Source organism: Melanotaenia boesemani, chromosome 23 (genome assembly GCF_017639745.1).
Source record: "Melanotaenia boesemani isolate fMelBoe1 chromosome 23, fMelBoe1.pri, whole genome shotgun sequence".
NCBI lineage: Eukaryota > Metazoa > Chordata > Actinopteri > Atheriniformes > Melanotaeniidae > Melanotaenia > Melanotaenia boesemani.
In genome coordinates this window covers 10,335,081-10,359,966 of record NC_055704.1, presented here as the reverse complement: position 1 = coordinate 10,359,966, position 24,886 = coordinate 10,335,081, and the positions used below count along the sequence as shown (strand labels likewise).

The following is a 24,886-nucleotide window of genomic DNA, read 5'->3' as shown; positions in this document are numbered from 1 at the left end:
ACCACCTCAATGTTTGATAAGCTAATAATGTTGGTGTGATGAGTTTACACAACAACCCGCCATTTATTTCCTTCAAGAGTTATATTCATTTTCATTAATAACCAACAATCCGTAGGGGTGTACATCAAAAGATCACAATATGATATTACAGAGCCTTTTGAGTGACATCAACCAAAAAAGAAAATTTAACTCATGGCCACAGATTACTGATGCATCAACAACTTACTTCTTTTTGCTGAAATCACAAATTCTACCGCAATATGATTCAGATTCGATGCAGGAGCCATTGATCAATATGAGGCGATATCACAATCCCTTCCATTCATATCACAAGAAGAAACTAGAATATCAAAATAAACATTTACTCACTGATCACTGAAATGATGTATTGATGCAGATCAATGTTTGTAACACCCCTACTAATTTGACTTTTCTGAAACGGAGTAAAACCGTTTCCATGACAACAGGACGATTGCAGAGGTATCCTCACAAATCCCACAAAAACAAAATACTAAATGCAGAAGAAAATTATACAACTCGGGTATATGGACTAAAGTTCATGTCTTACAACTTTTCCATCACAAATGTGTTCATACTTGCATGTTTTTATGTTATACAGAACAAGTCTGATACTGAGGGAAACATGATTTATAAAGTCTGCATGTTAACTAGCAGTCGCTAGTCAAGAAATGCACTTACCTTCCATTTGACCCTGAAGCAGCCTGGTCCTCAGTTGCTGGCTCAGGGACATGATGGTGCTGAGACCTAATAAAGAATCTGTGATGGATGGATGGATGGATGGATGGATGAATGGATGGATGGATGGATGGATAGATAGATAGATAGATAGATAGATAGATAGATAGATAGATAGATAGATAGATAGATAGATAGATAGATAGATAGATAGATAGATAGATAGATAGATAGATAGATGCAACAAACCTCTATGTCTGCACTTGTAATTAATCAGTTAAACCAGTAAATTATCGAACAAAATGTTGTCATCACTAACAGTAAAAGCGTCATCATAAGATTATTCACATTTAATAAATGGAAAATAAAATAAATGAGGCCACGAGAACAAAATTACATCATTTTGGTCTCGCGGACGTGATTGGCCGAGTAAAACTTTCTTCTCGTGGAGCTCCAAAAAGTATCGTGTGATTGGTCGGACATTTGAGGTGGGCGTGGTTAACGTGGAAAAGAATGAAACGGAGAGTTGTGGCTTCCGCATTTCTCCTGATGGGAGGCTGAAGGGATCATTCTGATGAACAGCTGATCGGAGTGAGTGTATGCGTAAACGTATACATGGGATTTAAAGATATGGACACCGCTGCATGCACAACCCCGCCCTGCCGTGGACGAAGTTTGTTAAATATGAAAAGATCTGGTTACCTGTTCATTGCACACAAAAACACAGACATACCCCCTGCAGTTTTCCCCGCCCCGTCGTGGACGAGGCATCTCATGGAGTATGAAATGACCGGACCAATGCGAACTTTGTTCTTGAGAACAAGCACAAACTTCTCGCGGAGTATGTAAGAAGCTTTAGAGCGCCCCAAGTGGCCACGAGACGCAGTAGCATTACTTGTCTGGTAAAGCCGAGCAAGGATGTGGAGCATAATGTTAACGAAAATAACCCCAACATGACCGGAAACTGCTTTCAAAATAAAACGCTCCACTTGTTAATACCTTTTATGTGATAATGATTTACATACAACATAGCATTTATTTAATCTAAATTCAATTTAAAATATAATGAACACTAAGTGTATCCTCGCATATGTGCTGTATAACACATTCCAATAAATCAAATATATCTTATTCGACAATAGATTTACTTATAAATGAATAACCGGAAGTGCCTTGTTAGTTGCATCCCACTTTGTTTGCTGTGAAAAGCACTGTAGCTGAAAACTTCGAAAATGCTGAAAGTATCTAGCGGACAGACTTTATTCACATATCCGTTGGCGAGATAAGGAAAAAGGGTGGTGGATCTACTTGTTTCCCCCATGAAGTGATTTCCACTTTGACAATGGTATCGAAGGAGAAAAAAAGGCGGATTTTCTCGCAAATCCATTGAAAGTAAATTTACTCATGGAGAAAGGAGCCAGTCGGGAGTCATGAGCACAGGTTTGTGTCGTGTAGGAGCTAATTTACCTTAGCAAAATCCTGCTGTGCAAGATCCTGTCGTGGATAGTTAAACTCAATACAAATACTTAGTTTATGCATGGTAAATATAAGGAAAGAGTATTTTCAACGTGGAAACGGCCGATAGCATCCCTCTATTTTTTACCCAGCCACAGTTAATTACAGTTTTCTTAATAACAGCCTTCAAAAAATATGAAAGTGAACGGTTCTGACTTCAGTTTTAGTGCTTTCTGAAAACGTAGTCATAGTTTTCAATCAAAATTTCCTTTGTACTTGTTTGTAACTGTGTCTGTTGCAGCTGGAGGGGGTTAAATCCTTTGTCTTGAAACATCTGTCCTGCTGTTAACGCACCAAGAAGGGCTTTATATCACGCTGCCATGTTTTACATATTAAATATAACTGTTAACATCTGTTAGGATTAACACGGCGAATTTGTTTCACCAAATGATAATGTTCAGTTGCAAATACTCTGGGTTGCTTTTTATAAAGTCAGTTTCCTTTAAAAATAAAAAAATTAAGCCTATTCGGTTATATCTAGGATTTTAAATATCAAAAGACTTGTTTTATTAATTGTATAGTGTTAACATATAAAGGCAAATTCGGCTTATAGGTAGGAGAAATGAACAGTATCCTGCTGTAGTTGTAGGCTGTCCCACCGCCATCCAGTGATTTTGTTGTTAGTTTGGGTAAAAGTTGAAGCTTTCCAACACTTGGATTTTGATGAATTGAACCTTGACTCTTAGCGATCAGAATGAAATGTTAATTGCAGACTTATTACGGAAGTGCACGCGTTTTTATTACAGGAAACTTTATATTTATCCGTTTTTAACGGAGTTCTCAGAGGCAGAGCAGGACGCACTGGGGGCAGAGCGGTTTTTAGTTGTTGTCCTTTTCGGAAACATCCGCTCGATGACTCCACTTCTCGTGGTGTCGGCTAGCCAACAGTTTGAGCCAGGAGAGCGGAAAATATGGCCTACAATCTGAATTCACAGCATTTTAGTAGTGGGAGGCCGTTTTTTCCCCCCCTGTTTTTATTTACCCTTTATTTATTTAACTAGGTTATTTCCCATTGGGATTCAGAATGTGTCCTTAATTCCTAATCTCATGTTTGTGGAAAGAAAAAAAAAGAACATGACACTTTAGCTTTACTTGTTAGACATCCACTTAAAATACCATAAACATTATTTTAATCAATAGAAGTGCAGGAGTACATTCTGTCAGGAATATGCTTATCAAGAGATAACCTAAATTGTTTACAGAGAGGCAAATTGGACCACGAGGAGGAAATCCAGGGAAAAAAACTTATCACTTATCTGTACAGCTTTAAAAAAAAAAAAAAAAAGCGATGAACTAGGCATACCAGACATGCCAGACTCTCTTCAGAACAGGAGTGAGGGTACATTTAAATGTTAAACTGAATTAAATTATCCCATTTTGCTTTGCTTTTGCTGTAATAAGTGGAGCGTAACACTAGTACTCAGTTATCAGTTATATACTGTATAATGGAAACCAGCAAGCCTTGTGTTGTCAGTTTGTCAGAGAGGGAGTCCAAATTCTGATCTCTAAATTCCTATCACACATTACTCAAATCCTCCGTTCTTCCCCTCTGACCCTCAGATTGGCCTTTTGACTCAAACCTAAACTCCTTCTTGCAGCTGTCTGTGCTTATATTTGAGAAAGCGGGGGAAGAAGCATGGCTTTATTTCTTGAGCTACTGCATGATTCATTTAATGGGAGGGTGAGTTAACTACTTACTTCTCTATATTTCTTCTTTCCCATCTTTATGTGCAGGTGTGAAGAAGCCTCCATTAGCTCCTAAACCTAAACTCCCTGCCGTAACCAAACCCTCTCCCCCACCCATTGCCCCCAAACCTGGCCCTCTCTCCCAGTCTTCAGCAATCTCCCAACGTTCTCCTGCTACTCTCAAGAGGGAAAAACCGGCTGTCGCCCCCAAGCCATGCATCCCCAGATCCTCAGCCTGCTCTCCCTCTGTTTCACCCCCGCCACCCAAACCAGCTGAATCCCTTAATCAGTCTCAGGAACAGCAGGAGACTTTAAATGATAACCTTTTTCTTCTCAACTCAAAGAATGGGATTTTATCAGAGACTAGCAGACTTAAATCGGATTACATCATTCCCACTTGTTCATGTGGGCACGGGAACTGTTCCCTGTGTCATCTTCTGGAAAATGGAAATACAACTGAAACAGAGGGGGATTTTCACAAAGAGCCTTTGCAGAACGGAGTTTCCACAGAGGGATTTGTTGAGACGAGGCCGCAGGAGAGTAAGGAAAACCAGGAGGTGGGTGCAACTGTTGATAAGGGTGAAGGTGGATGGATTACCAAGAAGCCCAGGGATAAACCTCAAAGACATAGACACAAAGAGGTGCAGAGGACTGAGGAGCTGAAGGAGAAAATTTCAGAAAATACTGTTGCTGAGCCTGATTCAAAAGATGTGCTGGTAGAAGTCCAAAGCATAGAAATATCAGACTCTAAGTCAGCCTGTGATGTTGCAGGCAGCATCAACGTCTTGTCAAATGTGACTCCTCATGAGTCTTCTGCAGAACACTCTCAGGTGGAAAGTAAAACATCTCCTACCCGGTCTCACCCCGATCTGCATGTCCCTGCTGCTCCCAGTAAGCCTCTACCAGTCCCTCACCCACGTAAGCTCAAAAAGCCAGCCTTGGTGAGGCAGGATGGGCTGGAGGGAGGTGCCCAGGATCAGATCGCAGAGGAACAAAAACAACAGTGTAAAACGCAGGAAGCAGAGGGAAAACTGACTCTTTCTCTCAGTTCAGAGAGTGAGGAACTCAAACAGGACACTCAGGGTGATGACCCATCCCTGAAGGACTCAGATTTGGAAGATAATGAGACCATTGCACCTGTGCCCCCTCCTCGTCAGACTTCCCTCTCGCCTCGTTTACAAAGAACAGTCCTTAACAAAAACACCTCCCACTCTTTAGATCTACTCACACAACCTGAGTCAGTGAGCCAGAGTAAAGAGGTTGAAGATGATGAGGAAGATGGGTACGGTGACTTTGAGCGGTACCCGATCACCCACAGCCTCCCCAAACAGATCAAACTCGGCTGTCAGCCCCCCCTAGCCAGCACCAGGAAGGCCTTTTCCGCTGACGAGCAGCAGTCACCGAGGGCGCCACCTAGAAAACCTCAGAGACACAGCCTGCCAACACCTCCTCCACCTTCCATCTGCCCTCCTGCTCCGCCACACGGCAACACCCCCATGAGGGAGTTGCCTGCTCCTCCTCAGGAGAAGACCACGTGGCGCTTCACGCGACCCTGCGTGACTTTTTTCAGCCGACAGATGCCCACCAGGAGCAGCATGCCACCCAAAAGCCGAGCCCCGATGCTGGGGGGCAAGCAGAGAGCGCAGTCATTCTCAGCAGCTGACCTGGCAACCCGGGTCAACTCGCAGAAGAGGAGCCTCTCTTTCCGTAAGTTGCTGGAGCTCCGGCTGTCAGTAAAAATGCTGCCAAAGCTGCTGGCCAAGGGAGGGCAGTCGCTGGACTGTACCAGTGTGGAGTCAAACGGGGGGGAGAAAAGCCTGCAGAGGCCCAACAGCTGTATCGGGGAGGCTGACATTTGTGGAGAAGGTGTAGAGGGATTGGTGGAGTACGAGAACGTGCCGCTGTATGAGGAGATCCCAGAGTATATGAACCTGCCGTTTCACAGTGCGAGGCTGGGCTGGCCACATGACCCGGATGCAGCCGATTCAGACATCTATGAGGTTCAGGATCCCTATCACAGATCCCAGGATGATGAGTATGAAAGGTATGCTCATTGTTTTCTAGCATATTTTATTGTTTGTTTGTTTATTTTTAAGCGTGATTAGAGTAGAGAGTCGACAGGGAACTGAAATTATGATAAATTATAACTTTTATTACTGATAGTAATAAGTATGGGCAGGTTTATGTACGTATATTGTGGTTTGAGTGAACCTGGTGTGTTGCTTTTATGACTTACTTATGCATGTGTTTTTTTATTTTTTTATTATGATTATTATTATCTGATTTATTTCTAAATCACACAGTCTACAGTGTATAATATAATCCAACGATTCAGTTAATCAAGAGGAATCTCTGTACGCATGGAGAAGGCTGAAGGTCAAAACTCAACACTTGAGATCTTCAGGCTGACTCTGCATTTTAAACAGATGTAATTCTCCATTGGGCATCACTCCATGGGCTCAGGAACATTCCAACAGATGACTAAAAATATAATCTGTGACTTTGTTTTAGGGTTTAAATAGAAAGAGTTTTGTGTGATTTGTTGCTAAAGGGACATGAAAAAAGTAAAGATGAGAAAATTACCAAAGAGTTAAATGTGAAAATATGGTAAATATTTCTATCTAAATCAGTACAAATTTCAGGAACAAAACAATCTGGAGCCAATAAGCAGCTCATGTGTAATCCAAATGGAAGCTCTTATTTGTTTTCACCTGTAATAAACTTGTTATTTTTATTTAATACATCATTTTAATGTCAGTAGGATTAGTACAAAGGCTAAGGTTGTATCCAACATACTGGATGTCAGAAAACCTGTATGAGAACCACATTGTAAAGCACTTTGTAGGACATTCTCAGACAAAAGACAAAAGTGTTTATTAACAATGGTGCTCCAGTATGTGTAGAAGTTCCTGTTGTTTATCGCTTAGCTCCTCCTGCTGCCCTGTTTGTACAGGTGACCCACAGCTACATTGAGGGAACACTTCTGACGACAGGTTGCACAGGTGATACGAGCAGTTTTTCTATTTTTAGGGGCGTGAAAGTTTGCCTTTGAGCCCGTGGCTTTGGATTTGAATAGAGCTTTGATGTGCAGCAGGTCGGCCTGTTTTCCTGTGGGTTATTTTCAGTGGCCGTAGCAGGAAATGTCTGAGAATCACAGAAATGCTGCATGGCTCTCTAGGACAGGGAAAATAAACCTCCAGCAACCACCAGCCTCCTCCTCTTCTGCCCGGCCGCCCTCGCACAGCGTTTAGCCTCTTCTTAACCTCATCATCTGCTGTGAGAGTCGTTTTCATCCCGAATAATGTCCAACTAAAGCTTTAGAGTTTGCAGAAAACTCCACTTAAAAGCTGCAAAATCATGAAATGTAGAATTTTAGAAATAAAACAAGAGTTGATAAAGATATGGCTCTATCTTTTAATAAAAAAGAAGCCTTGAGATTTTAGTTGAACTAATGTTTTTTCAGGTATTCTGCCATGTAAATTTAAAACATTGTTTGTTCTTTTGAACAAGACTGTAAAATATAATTTTTTTTTTTTTCTATAAAAAAGCCCCCTTTCAGTCCTCCTGTGCTGAAGATGACTGCATTTATAAATGCTGATTATTCTACATTAAAACATTAAAAATCTTTCCTTTTTTAGCTTTAAAGTTCTTCTGCATTAAGAAAATGCTACACCTGCTCTAAACAGAGTTCTCTGGATTTTACTTTAATTTTCCTATCACTATAGTCCTCCACCCCCCCAGTTTTCTGTTCCAGAGCTTGTTTTCTTACCTAGAAAATTAAATGCTAAAAAAAAGCTTCATCCAGTAAATCACTCATTTATTTTACTCCATCACAAATTCATATTTGCGATTTCCTGCTTTTTTTGCTCATACCAGGATGCAACAGATGATGATGTCAGAGGTCGATGTTGAGGTACACGGATGTGAAATCAGCCGTTTAAACATTTAAGATGTGCTCTGCTTCTTAATTCTGTCTGGTATGCAGAGCCGGGTGTTTGTGTGCTGAAGAGGAGAAAGAGGCAGCGAGTGAATCTCTTGTGTTTCCTAGGCATTTGAGCCTGTTAAGTTTATGTAAGTATCCCCGGGGCTGTAAACAAGTGGCACTCTGTGCCTGATCCAGTACACCGGAGTGTTCGACTACAGACAGAGCATGAGGGACAAAGAAGCTGAGAAAAAAAAGAAGAAACTCTGAGCTTGTTTGGGGGTTTTAGGTAAAAGAGACACGTAAGAAAGCAAGGAAGTGGAACAAGTGGGCTGTTGCTGATGAGAGTGAAAGGAAACGTTCCTCCATCTTTATTTAGTATTCGTTCTCATCACCACGCTTGTGGAGGTGTATGTTGGACGAGAGGAAATGAAGACACTAACTCTGACGCATCAGCTTGAAATCAGACAGCTTTATGCTGCAGAAAAGACTAAGAGATCCAGATCAAAACATTAGTGACACAAACACATGTTGCTGCTTGTACTGAATTGGCAGACGACGTGTTTGTGGGCAGACCCAAGCCTACCAGTTTCTTCACTGCCAGCGGCAAGGTTGATAACACACTGGGTGGAAGAAAAACTGGATAAGTCAACTAACTAGCTGTTAATTTGGTTAATAGCTCAGTAGCTTATTATTTCAACTCATTTAACAACTTATGATTGTTGCTGTGCACTTACAGGTTTATTATATTAAAAGTTTTTTAAAAAAAAGGACAATTTTCACTTTGACCCATCTGGAACACCTCCACTGTTTAGATTTCCTCTGTTTCTTTTGTTTATAGATGTGACCATTTTGTATATTTGCGCTGTAAATTTCTCCTGTAACAGTCTTTTCCAGGGAAATCAAAATTCTACTCAGTCCTCCTGTCTGTGGTTTTCCTGACTTCCTAACATGCTGTCCAAGAGCAATCATGAGCATATTCCGCTTCACAAGAGCACTGAATGAGTTTTGGTCTCGTGTTGACTCACATAATTCTACCAATAAAGTTTGTGATAAAGTCCTCTAAGTGGCACAAGTCTAGTTTAATCTTTATTTGTCCAGGGAGTGTTTTTGTGCCATGACTTCTCTTTCACAGATATCAGCATTCTTTGTTAAGAAAAGCTTTAAAATCAGTTTCATCTGCTCTGTGTGTTTCTGCAAACAGTGACTGGCTGAAGCAGGATGTCCACTCTGAGGAAGAGGAGATGCATAGTTCAGATGAAGAAGAGAGCAGCTCCACCTCCAGCAAGGAGCACCTGGACGAGGCAGACAGACAGGTAATGCAATTTAAACCCATCCGTAACGTAAGGGGAATTCAGCCATGACTCAGCAGTTTGCTGACTCACTACAAAGTAATAAAGTAATAAGTTAAAGCTGAAAGTTGCCAGTTCCTGACGACACTGAAGCTAATAAAACTCAATTACATTTTTATACTGTCAGTTGTCTAGTATGAACCAGCGTTTACTCATTATACTAAACATGAAGGAAAATAATCTGTGTTCTGTTGTTTTTCTGTGAAAGAAACAACTAAAAATCATACATATTCATTTAGAAAAACTGACATGAAATATCAAATTTTCCCTTTACACACAGTCAAATTGACAAATAACCAACAAACCAAACATCAGCTTATAAATTCTGATACATTTGTGAACAACTTCAGTTCCAAAAAAGTTTGGACACTGTATAAAATGTTATAAATCGGATATGTTATGGGAATATTTTCTTCCCAATAGAACATTAACAACATATCAGATGTAATCTTGAATATGATGGCAGCCACATGTCAAAAAATTGAAACAGGAGGCAACAAAGGGCTGGAAAAGTAACTGTCACAAATCTAAAACAACTGGAGGAGCATTTGAGGGATAATTAGGTTAACTAGCAATGACATGACTGGGTATGAAAAGAGCATTTCAGAGAGGCAGAGCCTCTTAGATGTAAAAATTGACACCAATCTGTGACAAACTGTGTCAAAACATTGTGGAACAATTTCAGAAAAATGTTCCTCAATGTAAAATTTCAAAGATCACCATATGCAGTGTACAATATCATCAAAGTATTCAGAGAATCAGAAGGAATCTCTGTGTGCATAGGACAAGGTAGAAAGTCAAAACTGAATGCTGGTGATCTTCAGACCTCAGGCAGTACTGAATTAAAAACTGGTATGACTGTCTGCTAAAAATCACTGCATGGGCTCAGGAAAACTTCTAGAAATCACTAAAAATCATAAAATTTGATTCATTTTATGTCCTAAATAAACAGTTTTTGTGTGTTTTATGGTTGACATGCCATTAAAAGTGAAGATAGAAAAATTGGCCAGTCGTAACGTGAGCTACATGAATGTTACATGGAATTGTACAAATCAAAAATCAACCATACTAAATCAAAATAAGATGTGAAATGTTATATACAGCTGACCAGATGAACAGAAAAGCATTCATCATCACTGATCACCATCATAGTACAAGGTTTGTTTTTTTATGTGTGGGTACATACATAAATGTGTAATACATAAAAAAAAAATCTGCCACATTACCAAAACTGTAGATCAGTGTTTCTCAGTCCTCATCCTCGGGGACCCCTGCCCTGCATGTTTTAGATGTTTACATACTTTAACACACCTGACTCCACTGGTTCATTTCCAGGCTACTATAGAAGTTGACGAGCAGCTCAATGATTTTGAAACAGGTGTGCTGGAGGTGGAAACATCTAAAACATGCAGAACCGGGGTCCCCAAGGACCAGGGTTGAGAAGCATTGCTGTAGATGACACTATGAGACATGTGTCATCATTAAGCAGCTAGTTTTTATACCCTAGCATAAATGATGATGCTCATTCAAGGTAGCCAATGTGAAGCTGATATGAAGCTGGTCTTAAAGCGTTTTTGCATTGTGATGATGCTCATTTAAAAATGTGGTCAATTTAAATAAAGTTTATAAAGATAAATCAGTACCTATTTGTAAAATAAAATAACCTGCAGACATGTAATCTAAGTGGAAGTTGCCCTCACTTGCTTTTCGTCACTAATAGTTATTTTGATTAATTTGATCCCTGTAATGTTCTCAGGATTGGTACAGAGGCAAATCATGAAATCTTAATGAGTGGCAAGTCAGAAAATATGAATGAGAAATGCAGTGTAAAGCATTTTGTAGGACATAGATAAAGTTAAAAGGCACTTTCTAAGTGTGGCTCATTACCATTTATGGCTGAATGGAAAGTATATGTATCTGTGTTTGTTACCATTTTAACTGGTTGACTACAGCCAACAAACTAGAGAAGAAATCCCAATATAAAGCACCCATTCACAAGGAAAAAAATTAGTTCCAAGGACAAATGGAGTTCCAGGAAATCCATCAGCCTAATTGAAATCACACACTTTTAATATTTTGTTGAACCACCTTCAGCTTTGATTACAGCTTGGCATTGTTTTATTAAGTCCTGCAAAGTCACATTTAGTCATGCTCAGGACTGTTTTGTTATTATAAGACACTGATAATAGCAGAGTCAGACTACAGGGTGAAGTTTTGTTTGTCAGATGCCAAAGAGTCTCAGTGGAGTTAAGGCTTCACTAAGGACTCTGTGATGGCCTATGCATGTGTGAAAATGATGTCTCATGCTGGGAACTTTGTTCATCTGGCAGGATAACCGCCTGAACAGGGACAATTGCTCATTAGCTGATATTAGAGATGACATTTCACTTATTATCTGATTTATTTCTGTTGCTTTCAACATGGATAATAATGGTTTTTCTTCCCAGTTGGATGCATTTAACAGCATGTCAAAGCATCTTGGCATGTCAAAGCAGAGAGAATAACTGTCAAATATGTGTTTATCGTGGCTTTAATCACTGAAGAAATGGGGAAAATAAGACAGAATTATTGATCCTAAGTGATCAGACTGTGACTTTAACAGAAAATATTACTTGGCTTTTTTCAGAACTCGAGCATTTACATGTCACAATGGACATTTCTATCAGTGTCCACACATGCAGCCAAGTGTGTCGGTTGCTTGTGACAGTGGGTGTGTGTTAAAAGGGTAGGGGGGTGGTGAGCAAACACAGAAGGGCTGCGGGTTCAGGAATAGCTCCCTCAATGATTGTACGAGTTTTTTTTTGTTTATTCTTTCTTTGTCCTGCTTGACCTTCTGCATGGTACTGTCAACACCTGTGTCTGATGCCTCTCAAAGCTTAGCGGTATCACTAATGTAGGCTCTGATAGGGCCAGAAGGGGGATTTCAGTCAAGCAGGGGCCAAGGCCACTGTCCAAGTTAAGCCACTGAGAGACCGCCCACCTTACTGTTCAGCACCAGAAAGAGACTGGAAGAGGAGGCAAATGGAGAGAGGAGGAAGGTTTGCTGCTCTGCTTTGAGGCCTGAGCTTTTCAGAAAGCTAATAGTGTTAAATCCAGCAACCATGGTGATTTGCAATGAGCCTGTGAGTGAACATCGAGCTGTTGTGGTGTTTTGCGACTTTTTGTGGCGACCCCTGATGGTTTGTGTTTCTGCTCCTGCAGCAAGAGGACGAGATGAAGAGGAAGAAGGTGGTGCACATCGCCCAGGAAATCATGAGCTCGGAGAAAGTGTGAGTGCTTTCATGATGAACTAGAAATGCACATCACTAGAGACTACCGATGTTCGGCTGATGTTTGATCCCTTTTTTTTTTTCATCAGGTTTGTGGATGTCCTGAAGCTTCTTCACATAGTAAGTGAGCAGCTTATTCAAGAATTTATAACTGTGCATTGACATGATTTGTTTTAGGAGTCAGAGGAAATGGAGTTTCTTACTGCAGCATAATAAATGTTACACTGTGTTTTCTTAGCCGCACAGACGCTGGTACTGTTGTGAAAGGTGATCAAAGCTTTTTCCTGGCTCTTGGCTGGTGTTGTCTTTGCTCAAGTGCTTTCAAAGAGTTGAATAATGCAGTTTTTCCACAGCTGAGGCTTTAAAGTGGCTCTGTCTAAGTGGGTTTTGGTAGTGTGGTGGTGCCAGCAGACAGGTAAATGCATAGCCACATGAAAGAGTCAGAGGAGTGTGTCGGTTTGTTTAAATGCAAGAAAAAAAGGCTTTGAATGCTAAGATTAGTTTTGGCTGTTGTTTCATGATCTCTGCAGTTGCAGATAGGTGACCCTTAGTAAGATATCTGACCAAAATGTCTCACCAGAACAGCTTTCGTGCACTTGTATTTTAAGTCTACTTGTGAGACATAGCATCATTCCTTCAGACCTTTACTTAATGATCTGATCATAGTGGCGAAGTCCAAAATCTCACATATATATTCAAATGAGATAAGATACTGTATGCTGACTGCAAAGGCAATAGCATTTTATTCACATCATTTTGACATTTCTGGAACAGTTCAGTAGTTTTTTGTCCTTCGATTGATAGGATAGAGTGTCATTGTGAAATTTTTTTTATTAACTATTTTATCTCAGTGGAACAAGTGGACCCAAACAAGCTCAAATAAATGACATAACAGAACACCAGATCATTTTATGTCTTATTTAAAAATATAAAAAGAGGTATTTTATGATTAATTTATTATATGAGTCGTCATTTAAACTATGAAGTATGAAATGAAAAATACTTTATTAATCTTCTGAAGGAAAATTATAATGTTGTAGTAGGTTTCGCTCTGTTTTTGCATCTACCTGAAGAAGCCTCTGACTGAACACTGTTGTTTTCTCACTGTGTGGTATAGAGGGTGTAAAGAATTTCCAATTAAGTTCAGCTGCTTTTGCATCCATCTTTACTGGACTGTCTTTACTTTATCTGGATCTTGATCTTGATTCTTGAAAGGTAATATGGACAAAAAGTCTTAAGTTGTCCAAGTTGAAAAGTGCTGCAAAACATTCTCTTGTTAGCTTTCTGCTAACTTTATAACTTTATCTGGTTGTACCGTTACAAAGCAGCATATGTCATGCAATACTGCATTATACTGCATAGTACTGCATTCTCTATATTCCTTCTGTGTCCTTGTTAATGTTTCCATTGTGTTAGCTAATGTCATGTTTTCCATCAGACAGGTTAGGAAAAAAATATTTGAATTTCCTTCTCTTTTTCTCTCTGTCTTGCACATGCCCTGCATCCTATCAGGAAACCAAAACAAGCTAATTGTCATAAATCCCCAAATACTAGTATTTATTTCTTCTTGGAAAATTACATAAACAGTCGCTCAGCTATCACAAACCCATTTGATTAAATTCCAATAAAATAGTTGGTGTAGAATAGAAATAGTAATCATGTGCCATAAGCACATCCATTAGGAACAGAAAGCATGTGACTGGATGTCATGTTAATGCAGGGCTTTTTGAGTGAAGAGCATGCAAAGAATGTTAGTTCTGTGCTCATAAATATGGATTTATTACTTCACTTTGTGTATATATAGCCCCTCTTAAAATATTCTGAATAAGAATGAGAGACAAAAACAATTCATGTGAATTTGAGTTTTATAATGTCTTTTTACATGCTTGAAATTTAACAAGGAAGCCTTTGTTTACACATACTTCAAGGACACAGTGAGTAGCAGGTGTGTCCTGAGGGAAATCCCAGGTGAGGCGGTTCATTCAGCCTACAATGAGGGTCGAGGGTCCACCTGTCTGGTGGCCTCAGACGTGCCTTTGGTGAAGCCATGGCATGATTTGTATAAAAGTGTTCTGTGGCTGACAGGGGGAGGGCGAGCTGTCAAGCTCTGTCCAAGAAAAGAGGTCAGATTGCATTCTTCTCTCTCTGCGGACGGCCTGGCCGCACAGCAGCTGCTTCCTCAGGCCGTGGAGATGACCTCTAGGCACACACATGCTTTCGATAATCGTCTGTGTGTACATGTTTGTGCGTAGTATGTTTTGCATGTGTGCAAGGTGGGTGTTTGGGTTGTTGAGTCTTTACTGAATGCTTGTGGCCAATCATCCAACCAGCATGTTTACTTTTTTTGGTCCATTTTTGGTTTATTTATAGTCGACGTTGGCTTGTGTTTTGGTGAGTTTGAAGATGGTGGTTTGTCAGTTTATCCGCAGGACTGGAAAAGCCTTAAAGCTTTAAATTTTCCCATTAGTGAGATCCTGGGTTCATGGAGTTTAGTTTTGTTTACTGTTAGATGAAATTACTGAGATGTTTAGCTGTTGGTGTCCTGTGCTTTTGAGAGAGAGTGAAAGCACAAGTTAATCCGGAAATTGGGATCCTGCACAGCTTCCCTACTTCCTTCCAGGTGCATGTGTGTGTTGGCACACTGGACAAAGTGGAAGTGCTGACTCAACTGTGTCATTAAATACATGTGGAGGTGTGGGGGAAGGGTGGAGGAGAAGAGGGAGGGTGTTTATGAGGTGATAGCCAGGTGTCCAGCTCCATCACAGTCTGTCGTCATGTGCAACCCACCCTGTCCAGCTCTGTGTTTTTTTTTTATTATAATTTTTTTTTATGTAAGTGCAACGTCAGAATTAACCCCCCCAATTTCTCCTCAGGACTTTCGGGATGCTGTTGCCAAAGCAACTCGTCAGAATGGGAAGCTGGTGGTGGATGAGCGGATCCTCAGTCAGATCTTGTACTACCTGCCTCAGCTGTACCAGCTGAACAAGGACCTGCTGAGAGAGCTGGAGGAGAGGGTGGCACACTGGTACACATGTGGATTTATTTACTGTTATTATTATATTTATTATTATTATTATTACATAAGGGATCTTTTGTAGCTTTAGCAGGAGTACTTTTCATCACTTTTATTGTTTTTTTTTATAGTTTTAACTAATCATTTAGTGAGCCACAGCTGCTCAGGCAGGTTGCTCCACTGTGACAGGAAAATCCCACAAAGACTGGAAATTTCCCAAAGTAATTGCTTTGCATCTTGTTCCTTTCTTGAGAATCTATGAGCACGATTACAGAAAAGCTCAGAAAAGCCTACAGCACTAGTAAAAATCCATTTTAATCTGGTCACTTTCATAGCCTGGATGTCATAGAAAATGAATAAGTTTGCAAATAAGATTACCGTTAACTTAAAAATATACATTAATGTTTGCTCTTTAATTCCTCTCTAGACTATGAAACATATAACATATATTTTTTTAAAACACATGAAAACTGAAACCTTGTTTTGTCATCAATTCTAAATTCAACCTGTTAAAACCTGAATGTGAAATGTAAAATCACTGGAGAGCTCCTTCATTAATTCCTGTCTAACCATAGAGAGTAGTGGAAAAAATGATTGTTTTTACCCATCTGACTACAGGAGCGACCACCAGAGACTGTCAGACATATTTGTCCAGAAGGGTCCTTACCTGAAGATGTACTCCACCTACATCCGCCAGTTCGACAACAACGTGGCTCTGCTGGACGAGCAGTGCAGGAAAAACCCTGCCTTTGCTGCTGTAGTCAGAGAGTTTGAGGTAGAGTTCTTTTAAATAAGGGTTAAGTTTGATTTATATCACAAATTCTGCTACAAAATTAGTTTGATTTGATCTGATTCAGGAGCTTGAAATGGATATAAGACATTCTTAACCAACAGAATCACTTCTATTCATATTAAATTACAAAAAGTAGCTAAAATGTGATTTGACATTTGTTATTCCTGAGATTATTCCTGAGAAAATAGTCTGACCTTTGAACAAAATCAACTATAAAATTCCACAGTTTTATGTTGGGCTTTTAAATACACTGTAAAAAATATAAAAGTTAGTTATAATAACTAAAGCTAGCACAGTCTGACTGTATCGTAGCTACTAAATAACTACATACAACTCGTTTTAAGGGGTAATGTCCTGAATCTTTATTGAGATCTCTTCTGTAACATCATGTTTCAGGCACCGTCCCTCCCCCGTAGTGACTCCAGACATTTTAATGTTCTGTACTCTCGCTATCTCCAGCCATCAAACATCCAAGTGTCTGTGTGAGTGTGTATCATTTTTACTTCCAGCAGTGTGTATAAACAACTCTGTTTTTGTTTTGGTTTGTCTCAGATGAGCCCGAGATGTGCCAGCCTGGCTCTGAAACACTACCTGCTGAAACCCGTGCAGAGGATCCCTCAGTACCAGCTGCTGCTCACAGGTACAAACACCCCCACAGAGCTACATCCTCTATCCTGAGCATGCCGCAGGTCAAGGGTTTATTAAATCGTTGCGCTGGTTTATTGGCAGCACGAGAATGAAACTTGGACTGAAGTCAGGTTTTACTGTACTGGCTGTTGCTTTTGTAGCCTAGTGCCACCCGGTGGACTCAATGAGAGAAACTTACTGCATCCAAAGAGTTTGATTAAAGACAACTGGGCTTTTTTTTTTTTTTTTTTTATTGAACTAACCAAGAAAAAGAAATCTGGTTGCTCTTATTCAAGCTCTTAGGATTAGCATGAGCTGGATGACTGAGAATATATACCAGCTAATCTGTTGTATCTGTTGCAAAGAGGGTTAGATACTCTTCATTTGTTAAAACGAAGAAGCTGTCTGTGCTATGAATTGAATCTTTAAAGCGGGGAAGAGACCACAGTATGTGGTATGTCTCAAAATATTAGCATCTCACAATATGAAGCAAAACAAGTTGCAATGCCACTTGAGGACTTTTCACCCTAAACACAAAAAAAGCCTGTGGATTACTTTAGAAATAAACTACTCAACTGTGGTAAACAGACTTGTTTTACTAAAGCAGCATCCATGCCAAGAGCTCACCTCGCCTCATGTAAAGTAGTGTGCATTTTTCTGATCGAAAAGCCTCACACCGTAGCAGAGGGAGTGATAATTCCTTCCATTACTCACACGTGTAATTAAGGAGACTATTTCTCAGAAAGTTTCTTCATATGATTCTTTGTAAGTGTTGGGATGTACATGATGGTGGGATGGGATGAAAAGAAAGCCCTACAGAAAAAGTTTGGGAACCACTGCTTTAAAATGAGAAAAAGAACATTTTGTTATGTCTTCTCTGGCTTTGAGACAAAATGATTTATATGGATACTTCGTCCTCTGAATTTGTCGCTTTAAGAAAGAAATAAATGCAGAAAATGCAGCAAAAAGAGGCAAAAATATCATGTTTTTTCTCTGTATAGGATTATTTATGCCAAATATGATATAAATTTCCTTTATTCCAATTATTAACCTTTAGTCTGAACTTTGATGTGAACCACATTTCCTGCTAAAAATAATGTCCCTTTAACTTTTAACAAAAAAAAAAGAAAAATAAAAAAGAAATGAGTCTTTTGTAGAAAATTTATTTAGTTTTTTTTCCTGCATGAAATTACCGAATTGATTAGTAATTTGATGAGGTCTTTCTCTGAAACAGAGAAATTACACCACCGGTCAGAATTTTACTGATGGGGCTGCAACAGCGAGGAAAATAAGTCGTAATATTATCTATCATCTTTTCATCCACAGGTTGGATGAAAAGATGATAGATAATATTACGACGGTTAACAGCTCATTTTCAGTCCTGCATTGCTAGTTAACAAATACCGCTTCCAGCACCTTCTTTGGGATACTTTAATGCCATCTACTCCTGTTATGATAGTCTACAGTCTTGTCCTTGGCAGAAATAAGTGTGTTGCGTTTAAAATTGTACAGACATTCCCGAGAGAAACCATTTTATTTCTGGAACCGGGAGAGGAATCAATTTTCTTTTAATTTTAGCCAGCTGATCTGCATTAAAGGCTTTTCTGCTGCTGTGAAAATTACGAGTTTAGTCCATTTTGCTCTCTTATAGATTATCTAAAGAACCTCCCAGAGGACTCAGAGGACTATAAAGACACACAAGGTAAGATGAAGTGCAGTATTTATCGTTAGCGTCTATAATTTTGCTGTAAAATGCCAAAATCGGATGTTTTTATCTTTGCCATTCATGCAGCTGCCCTCAGCATAGTGAAGGAAGTGGCCAACCATGCTAATGACATCATGAAACAAGGGGTAAGACCTGATTCAGTGATGAAGTCATGAGCTCCTGCTGCATTCCTCCCTTCATCTGCCTGTTTGTGTTTGTTTTGTTATTTTTAGGATAACTTTCAGAAGCTGATGCAGATCCAGTACAGTCTTAATGGCCACCATGAGATCGTTCAGCCTGGCAGGGTAAGATGAAACTAAAGGCTGACTGACTGGAGAGAATGACACCAGTGTAGGTTACTGCACAGTGTGACTCCTGATATCACCCATGTGACAAACAACATGTGAGAGTCATTTCAGTGTAATATAAAAAGTTACTGCTCGGCCTCTGGACTCTGCAACTCCACTTTCTGTGTGTCTTTAAACGCAGCCCAGTAAAAGGAAGCATGTCTGTTTTTCTGCAGGTGTTTCTGAAGGAGGGAACTCTGATGAAACTTTCCAGGAAGGTCATGCAGCCACGCATGTTTTTTCTGGTGAGCATTAGTCTGCAAAACACCGTTTTTGTTTTTCTGCTCACAGTGGACTGATTTACAATCTATTGCAGTGGTGTTTGCAATCATTTTGAAATAGATTTATTTAATTATTTCCCATTAATCTCTTCACAGTGACAAATTTATCTGTTACATAAGTATGCAATACTATTGTTTACTACTTGGTTGCTGTCTACAGTCTTCTTGTAAATGATCCTTTAAGCTTGGCACTGCTTACTTTTGGAAGGGTCTCCCATTTTTCTTGGCACAAACATTTGAGCTCAGCTATGCTGGATGGATGTTTTGCTCTCTTCTGATTGAGTCACATCTGTTTTCTTGGCAGTGTGCTGCAAATTATTTCCCTGGTTGCCCCTAACCTGAGATCCTAAAAAGCTTTTCAGTTTATTTCTATATAAATCTTGCCCTCTGCCTCGACTGATCTCCCAGCCCTTGTCATAGAAATGAATCCCCACAGCATGAGCTGATGCTTAGTGCCTGGTTTCCTTCTGAAATGATGTCAGACATTGTGGTTAAATAGCTTAAATTTAACATCAGCTCAGGGGATTTATTCAATAGTTTGATTGTAAGCTTGTCCATAAAAAATCATATTAATTAGTCTGAATTTGTTGTTGCTGTCTCCATTTTTACTGTTGGTTTTTGTAGGGCTAATTTTTTGTAGTTAAGCTGACCTACAGTATTTTTTAAGAAAAATCATCTTGTATCTTTTATATTTTGAACAGGAATCTAGTCTTCTGATTGGATCATTGGATGACTGTTGGAGGACATCAGGGAGGTCAAACTCAGGTCCTCAAGGGCCAGCTTCCTGCAGGTTTTAGATGTTTCCCTGCTTCAACACACCTGATTTTAATTAATAGATCATTGTGCAGAACTTAAACTGCTGGATCTATTTCATTTGCCTCAGGTGTGTTGGAGCAGGGAAACATCTAAAACCTGCAGGAGACTGGTCCTGGAGGACTGGAGTCCAATTTATTAATTTTTTTGCTTTGTCAAAATTTGTTTCCTTTTGTTTGTTTCTCCAGTTTAATGATGCACTCATGTACACCACTCCAGTCCAGTCTGGCCAGTATAAACTCAACAGTGTTCTCTCTCTTGCTGGAATGAAGGTTAGACACACAAACTACTCAACTTCTATCTTCTCTTGTCTGCTTTCATTCGTAGTTGGACTTCAGTGTTGTTTGCAGGATGGATTTAATCTTGTTCATTTTCCTGTAACACTTTTTTTTCTGTGTGGTGAATAATGTTGTCTGGTGTGTTTTTCAGGTGAGTAAGCCCAGTCAGGAGGCCTATCAGAACGAGCTAAACATAGAAAGTGTGGAACGCTCCTTCATCCTGTCTGCCAGGTCAGCACTCATTGAGTTTTTTCCTGATTTCAGCTGCGAATATTCACAAACTGAGGCAGCCTTGTTGGTCATTGCCGTGAGTAATGATGCGCTCTGTGTTTGCAGCTCAGCTACAGAGAGAGATGAGTGGTTAGAGGCCATCGCCAAGGCCATAGATGACTACACAAAGAAGAAAATAACTTTCATATCAAGTCGAAGTCAAGAAGAGGTAAAACTGCAGCTCTTCGTGGGCGTGCTATGTGTTTAGTGAATTTAGAATAACTAGATCTCTCTCTCCTGTCAGGCTGAGGGTGTTGTGGACAGTGGGGCTCCTTTAGGTTCAAAGGCTCCCATCTGGATCCCAGATCTGAGGGCCACCATGTGCATGATCTGTACCTGTGAGTTCACCCTCACATGGAGGAGGCATCACTGTCGGGCCTGTGGAAAGGTTTGCACCAACAACAACACTCCTTTTTCACTATGTTTAGATAACACCATTCTTATCGCATCAACATGTGTGTGACAGGTGGTGTGTCAGGCGTGCTCTGCCAATAAGTACTACCTGGAGTACTTGAAGAACCAGCCGGCTCGTGTGTGTGACCACTGCTTTGCCAAGTTGCAAGAGAATAGTGAGTGATGGGTTTCCTTCAAAATGATTAATCAGAACGTGGGATGGTCGCTCTGATTAATAAGTTTGTTTTATCAAATTAAAACGGTTATATCCCCGGATTTATATAATCCAACACTGTAAAACAAAACCTGGGAAGAAGTTTTAAAGCTGATAGCAGCTCCAGGTGACCTTGTTAATAGTTGGAAAATTGTAAATATCGGAAACTTCTTAAGGTACCACTAGAGGGAGCGCAAGTACCACCAGTGATTTGTAGTCCACAGTTTAAGAACTATGGCTCTAGACCACGAAGTCTGTAAAAATTCATTGCATTTGACTTGCATTCCTTTTTTTAAAGACATACATCTCATGGACAAACAAATATGAAAAGTACTTAAAGATCTACAAAAAATAGTGGACAATATTAGCCAGAAATGGCTTATATTCATGCTTTATTATCTTTTATATTATTTATATTATTTTCCTTCATGTTTTTGTTTTTGTATGTCATTTTTGTTATTTTTAGGTGACCGCTGTGCCTCCACATCAGTGTCTCCTATCAAATCTGGAGCGTTCTCCTTCACCAGAAAGCAGAAGAAGATTCCAGCGGCGCTGAAAGAGGTGCAGAACATGAGCACGTTAAGCGTGGCTTCGGTTTTTAATCTTCATTCAACAAACAATATAAGGATTTCTTCTCTTGTGCTGTTTTTCTAGGTTTCTGCCAACACAGAGAACTCCTCCATGAGTGGCTACTTAAACAGGTCAAAAGGCAACAAGAAGCAGTGGAAGAGGCTGTGGTTCGTCATTAAGAATAAAGTCCTGTACACCTACGCTGCCAGCGAGGTACTCGCACTCACCTTAATGATGCCTTTCTGAACTCTGTGCTGGTTTTCTCTTTGCAAACTGAACCGTTGTCTCTCCGTGTAGGACGTCGCAGCGTTGGAGAGTCAACCCTTGCTGGGTTTCTTCCTGCGGGAGGAGAAAAACGGGCCGGCTCAGAAACTGCAGTTCAAGCTGTATCACAAAAATACACTGTTTTACATCTTCAAAGCTGACGACATCCCCACAGCACAGAGGTATTCGACTTCAGGTCGCAGGCAGTGCCTTTCAGATGAGATACTTAAGATTTAACCCATAAGAGCCCGACGTGACATATTTGTCACATACAGTTTCAGAGACATTTTGCTTCAATTTATGGTATAAACTTTGCTCAAAATCCTGCTGATGGCATCTGAAATAAAAGACATTTTGGGGGGACCTTTATCCAGAGGAACTATAAATCACCTTCTTGACTTCAGGAACTCAAACTGAATTTATTTTGTTTTTGCACTTACAACTTAAATGACCAAACCAAGTAGGGAGATGAAAAGTTAAAACACTTTGGAAATGTGAGACATACACAAGTTCTAAAATCTGAGGACTGACACCAAATAGCTTAGCCTTCTGAGAAGATCGAGTCTCTGTGAATGTTTCTGAAAACATGCTCTGTGCTTGCAGAAAATCTCAGCTGGCAGTCAAGAACTGTCCCAAGATATTTAAGTTTCCACAGTTTCAACAAGTTGGCCTTCAAGTGGAACTTGTTCTACCCTCGTATCTGACTTAGTGCAGATTACCAACTCCAACACTTTGTTTTTTGACATTGATTTCTAGCTGGCCGTAATGTAGGAAAATAGGTGGAGTTTGTTTTCTGTAACAGGTCAACTAAGGTAATGGTTCCCAACCTTTTTTGCTCGGGGACCACAATCACAATGGCTCTAATGCTCAAAGCCTTAGGGACCGCCTGTGCTCTTTGGGAGACCCCCTTGGGGGGTCCCGGACCCCAGGTTGGGAACCACTGGACTAAGGCCATGTCATCTGAATATTTAATTTATTTATAATTACCTTCATTAAGAGCTAATTTTTTGTTTCTTTTCAGTTTACTCTTTTGTGTTACTTGCACATGTTCGAAAGAGAAAGAAAGAAAGAAAGAAAATTCAGCTGTAAAAAGTGCAAAGCCGTCTAAACCAAACTAAACCAGAGAAGGCAGCTGTTAACAGAGTTGTCAGCTTGTTTCTGCTGCCTGAACAAATATTAATACACAACAGTTAATGCAAAAGAAACTGAAATATTTTAACTTTAAACTTTTCAGTAACATCTAACTTTCAGTTTTGTATTTTTCTCTTTAGATGGATCGAAGCGTTCCAGGAAGCGATGATTCTCGAACAGTAGACATAGAGTCAGACAACTTAACGGCCCCCAACCGATTGATGATCAGGGTTCACCGGCTCAGGAAGGACTCCGGGGGGAGCAACTACGCCACAAACAAGGGGACCAGAAGGCTTTGCCCTCCAGGAACTGGAGTCATTTTGTCTAAACGTATTTTAAAGCAGCAGCGCTCTGAGCTCAGATAAGAGCAAGTCATAGCTGTGGGTCAACGGTCAAGTCCAGGAGCATGTATGTGGAAGTGTGACTAAACAGCTGTGTTGGACGCTGAAATCTGTCTGAAATCTTTGGAAGTTTAAAGTCTGGGAAAGATTTTTTTTGTTTGTGCTTTGGGTAAAGGACTCACTTCTGTGTGAATCTAGATATAAAACTCCACCTTAATTCAGATTTCATATTGGCCAAACAGATGTGTTAAAACCTACAAGCTTAACCTAAAATATTCAATGTGATTGCATCAAAATTATTTAAATAGAAGCGTTTATTTAACAAGGTGGAAATTCACTGTGAACATCAGGCTTTAACACAGAAACAGGAAGTGGATATTCTACTTTTTAGGTTCATCTCTCTGGTTAATAGATTTTAAGTGTAGATTTTTAAACTTAAAACACCAAAACATGTTTCATAATTATGGTTTTAGAAAAGACAACATCCTGGAGACAACTAGAAATGTCACAAATTTTGTAGATATTCTAAATACAAATTGTATTTTTGCCCTTTTTAGCCAGATGGTTAGAGGGTGATAGTGTGTATATGAATATAAAAGACCAGCATTGACCTTCTTTTTTTTAAAGCCAAGAGCTAATATTTATAAAATAGGAAGTTATATTTTTTAAAAAGTGCAGGCTGCCACTTATTTTAAGAGTCTAGGTTTGTTAAGAAAAATCTTTCAATCAGAATCATTATTTTTATGGGATTTTTTTATGGAGTAAGCAATAAAAGAATGCATGAATTTTCCTTAAAAGAAATTTCAGAAACAAGTTTAGAATTGAACATTTTCTTTCGAGAGACATGGTGCCTTTTTTTATAAATGTTTTATTTTGAGATAAACTGTAATAATTTAGGTGCTTTGTTTGAAATTTTACCATCCACTCTGCAAGTGGGCTCACTTTATTGCCAGGGTACTAAAAGTTTTTACTTCTGAAAGCAGCAATTTATCAGTTTTCTTCATAATTTGCAATGTTACAACACTTGATAATAACAAAGGCATTCATGTAGAAACCTGTTTTTTTGTGTGTGTTTGTGAAGAAGCGAAACAGTTATCTCATTAGAGCTGTTTGGCTCCTGTTAACTCCAGATTTTAGCATTTGTAAGAAAATGATCTACTGCAGCCTGATATGAAGATGAGTCTAAAACATTTCTCCATGGTTGTACATTAACATTTGTAAACACTCTTTCAGAGATAGAGTCTCTTATACACATGTTTAAACTGTCCGGCAACAGTTTTTAATAAAATATGTATAAATACATTACTTGTCCTTGGATTTCATTTTGGTTTTGTTAGACGAAATGATTAAAAAGCAGGGAGCTGTGTGGAGAGGTTGTATAATTACACATCATCACAGTTTAATTA

The 24,886-nt window shown here is 39.5% G+C and overlaps 1 protein-coding gene across 1 annotated transcript; it reads left to right on the top strand.

Moving 5' to 3' along the window:
• The first annotated feature begins 1,905 nt into the window (after positions 1-1,905).
• Positions 1,906-24,849, top strand: fgd6 (FYVE, RhoGEF and PH domain containing 6). The gene is made up of 21 exons (XM_041977245.1): positions 1,906-2,136; positions 3,946-5,941; positions 9,024-9,135; positions 12,373-12,440; positions 12,530-12,560; positions 15,314-15,465; positions 16,072-16,228; positions 16,799-16,886; positions 18,525-18,575; positions 18,666-18,724; positions 18,812-18,883; positions 19,102-19,170; positions 20,208-20,291; positions 20,449-20,528; positions 20,634-20,736; positions 20,812-20,955; positions 21,034-21,136; positions 21,641-21,735; positions 21,829-21,957; positions 22,042-22,190; positions 23,280-24,849. Exons 1-21 carry the CDS (start codon positions 2,127-2,129, stop codon positions 23,320-23,322), a joined length of 3,795 nt encoding a protein of 1,264 aa, XP_041833179.1. The 5' UTR covers positions 1,906-2,126; the 3' UTR covers positions 23,323-24,849.
• Positions 24,850-24,886: the final 37 nt, after the last annotated feature.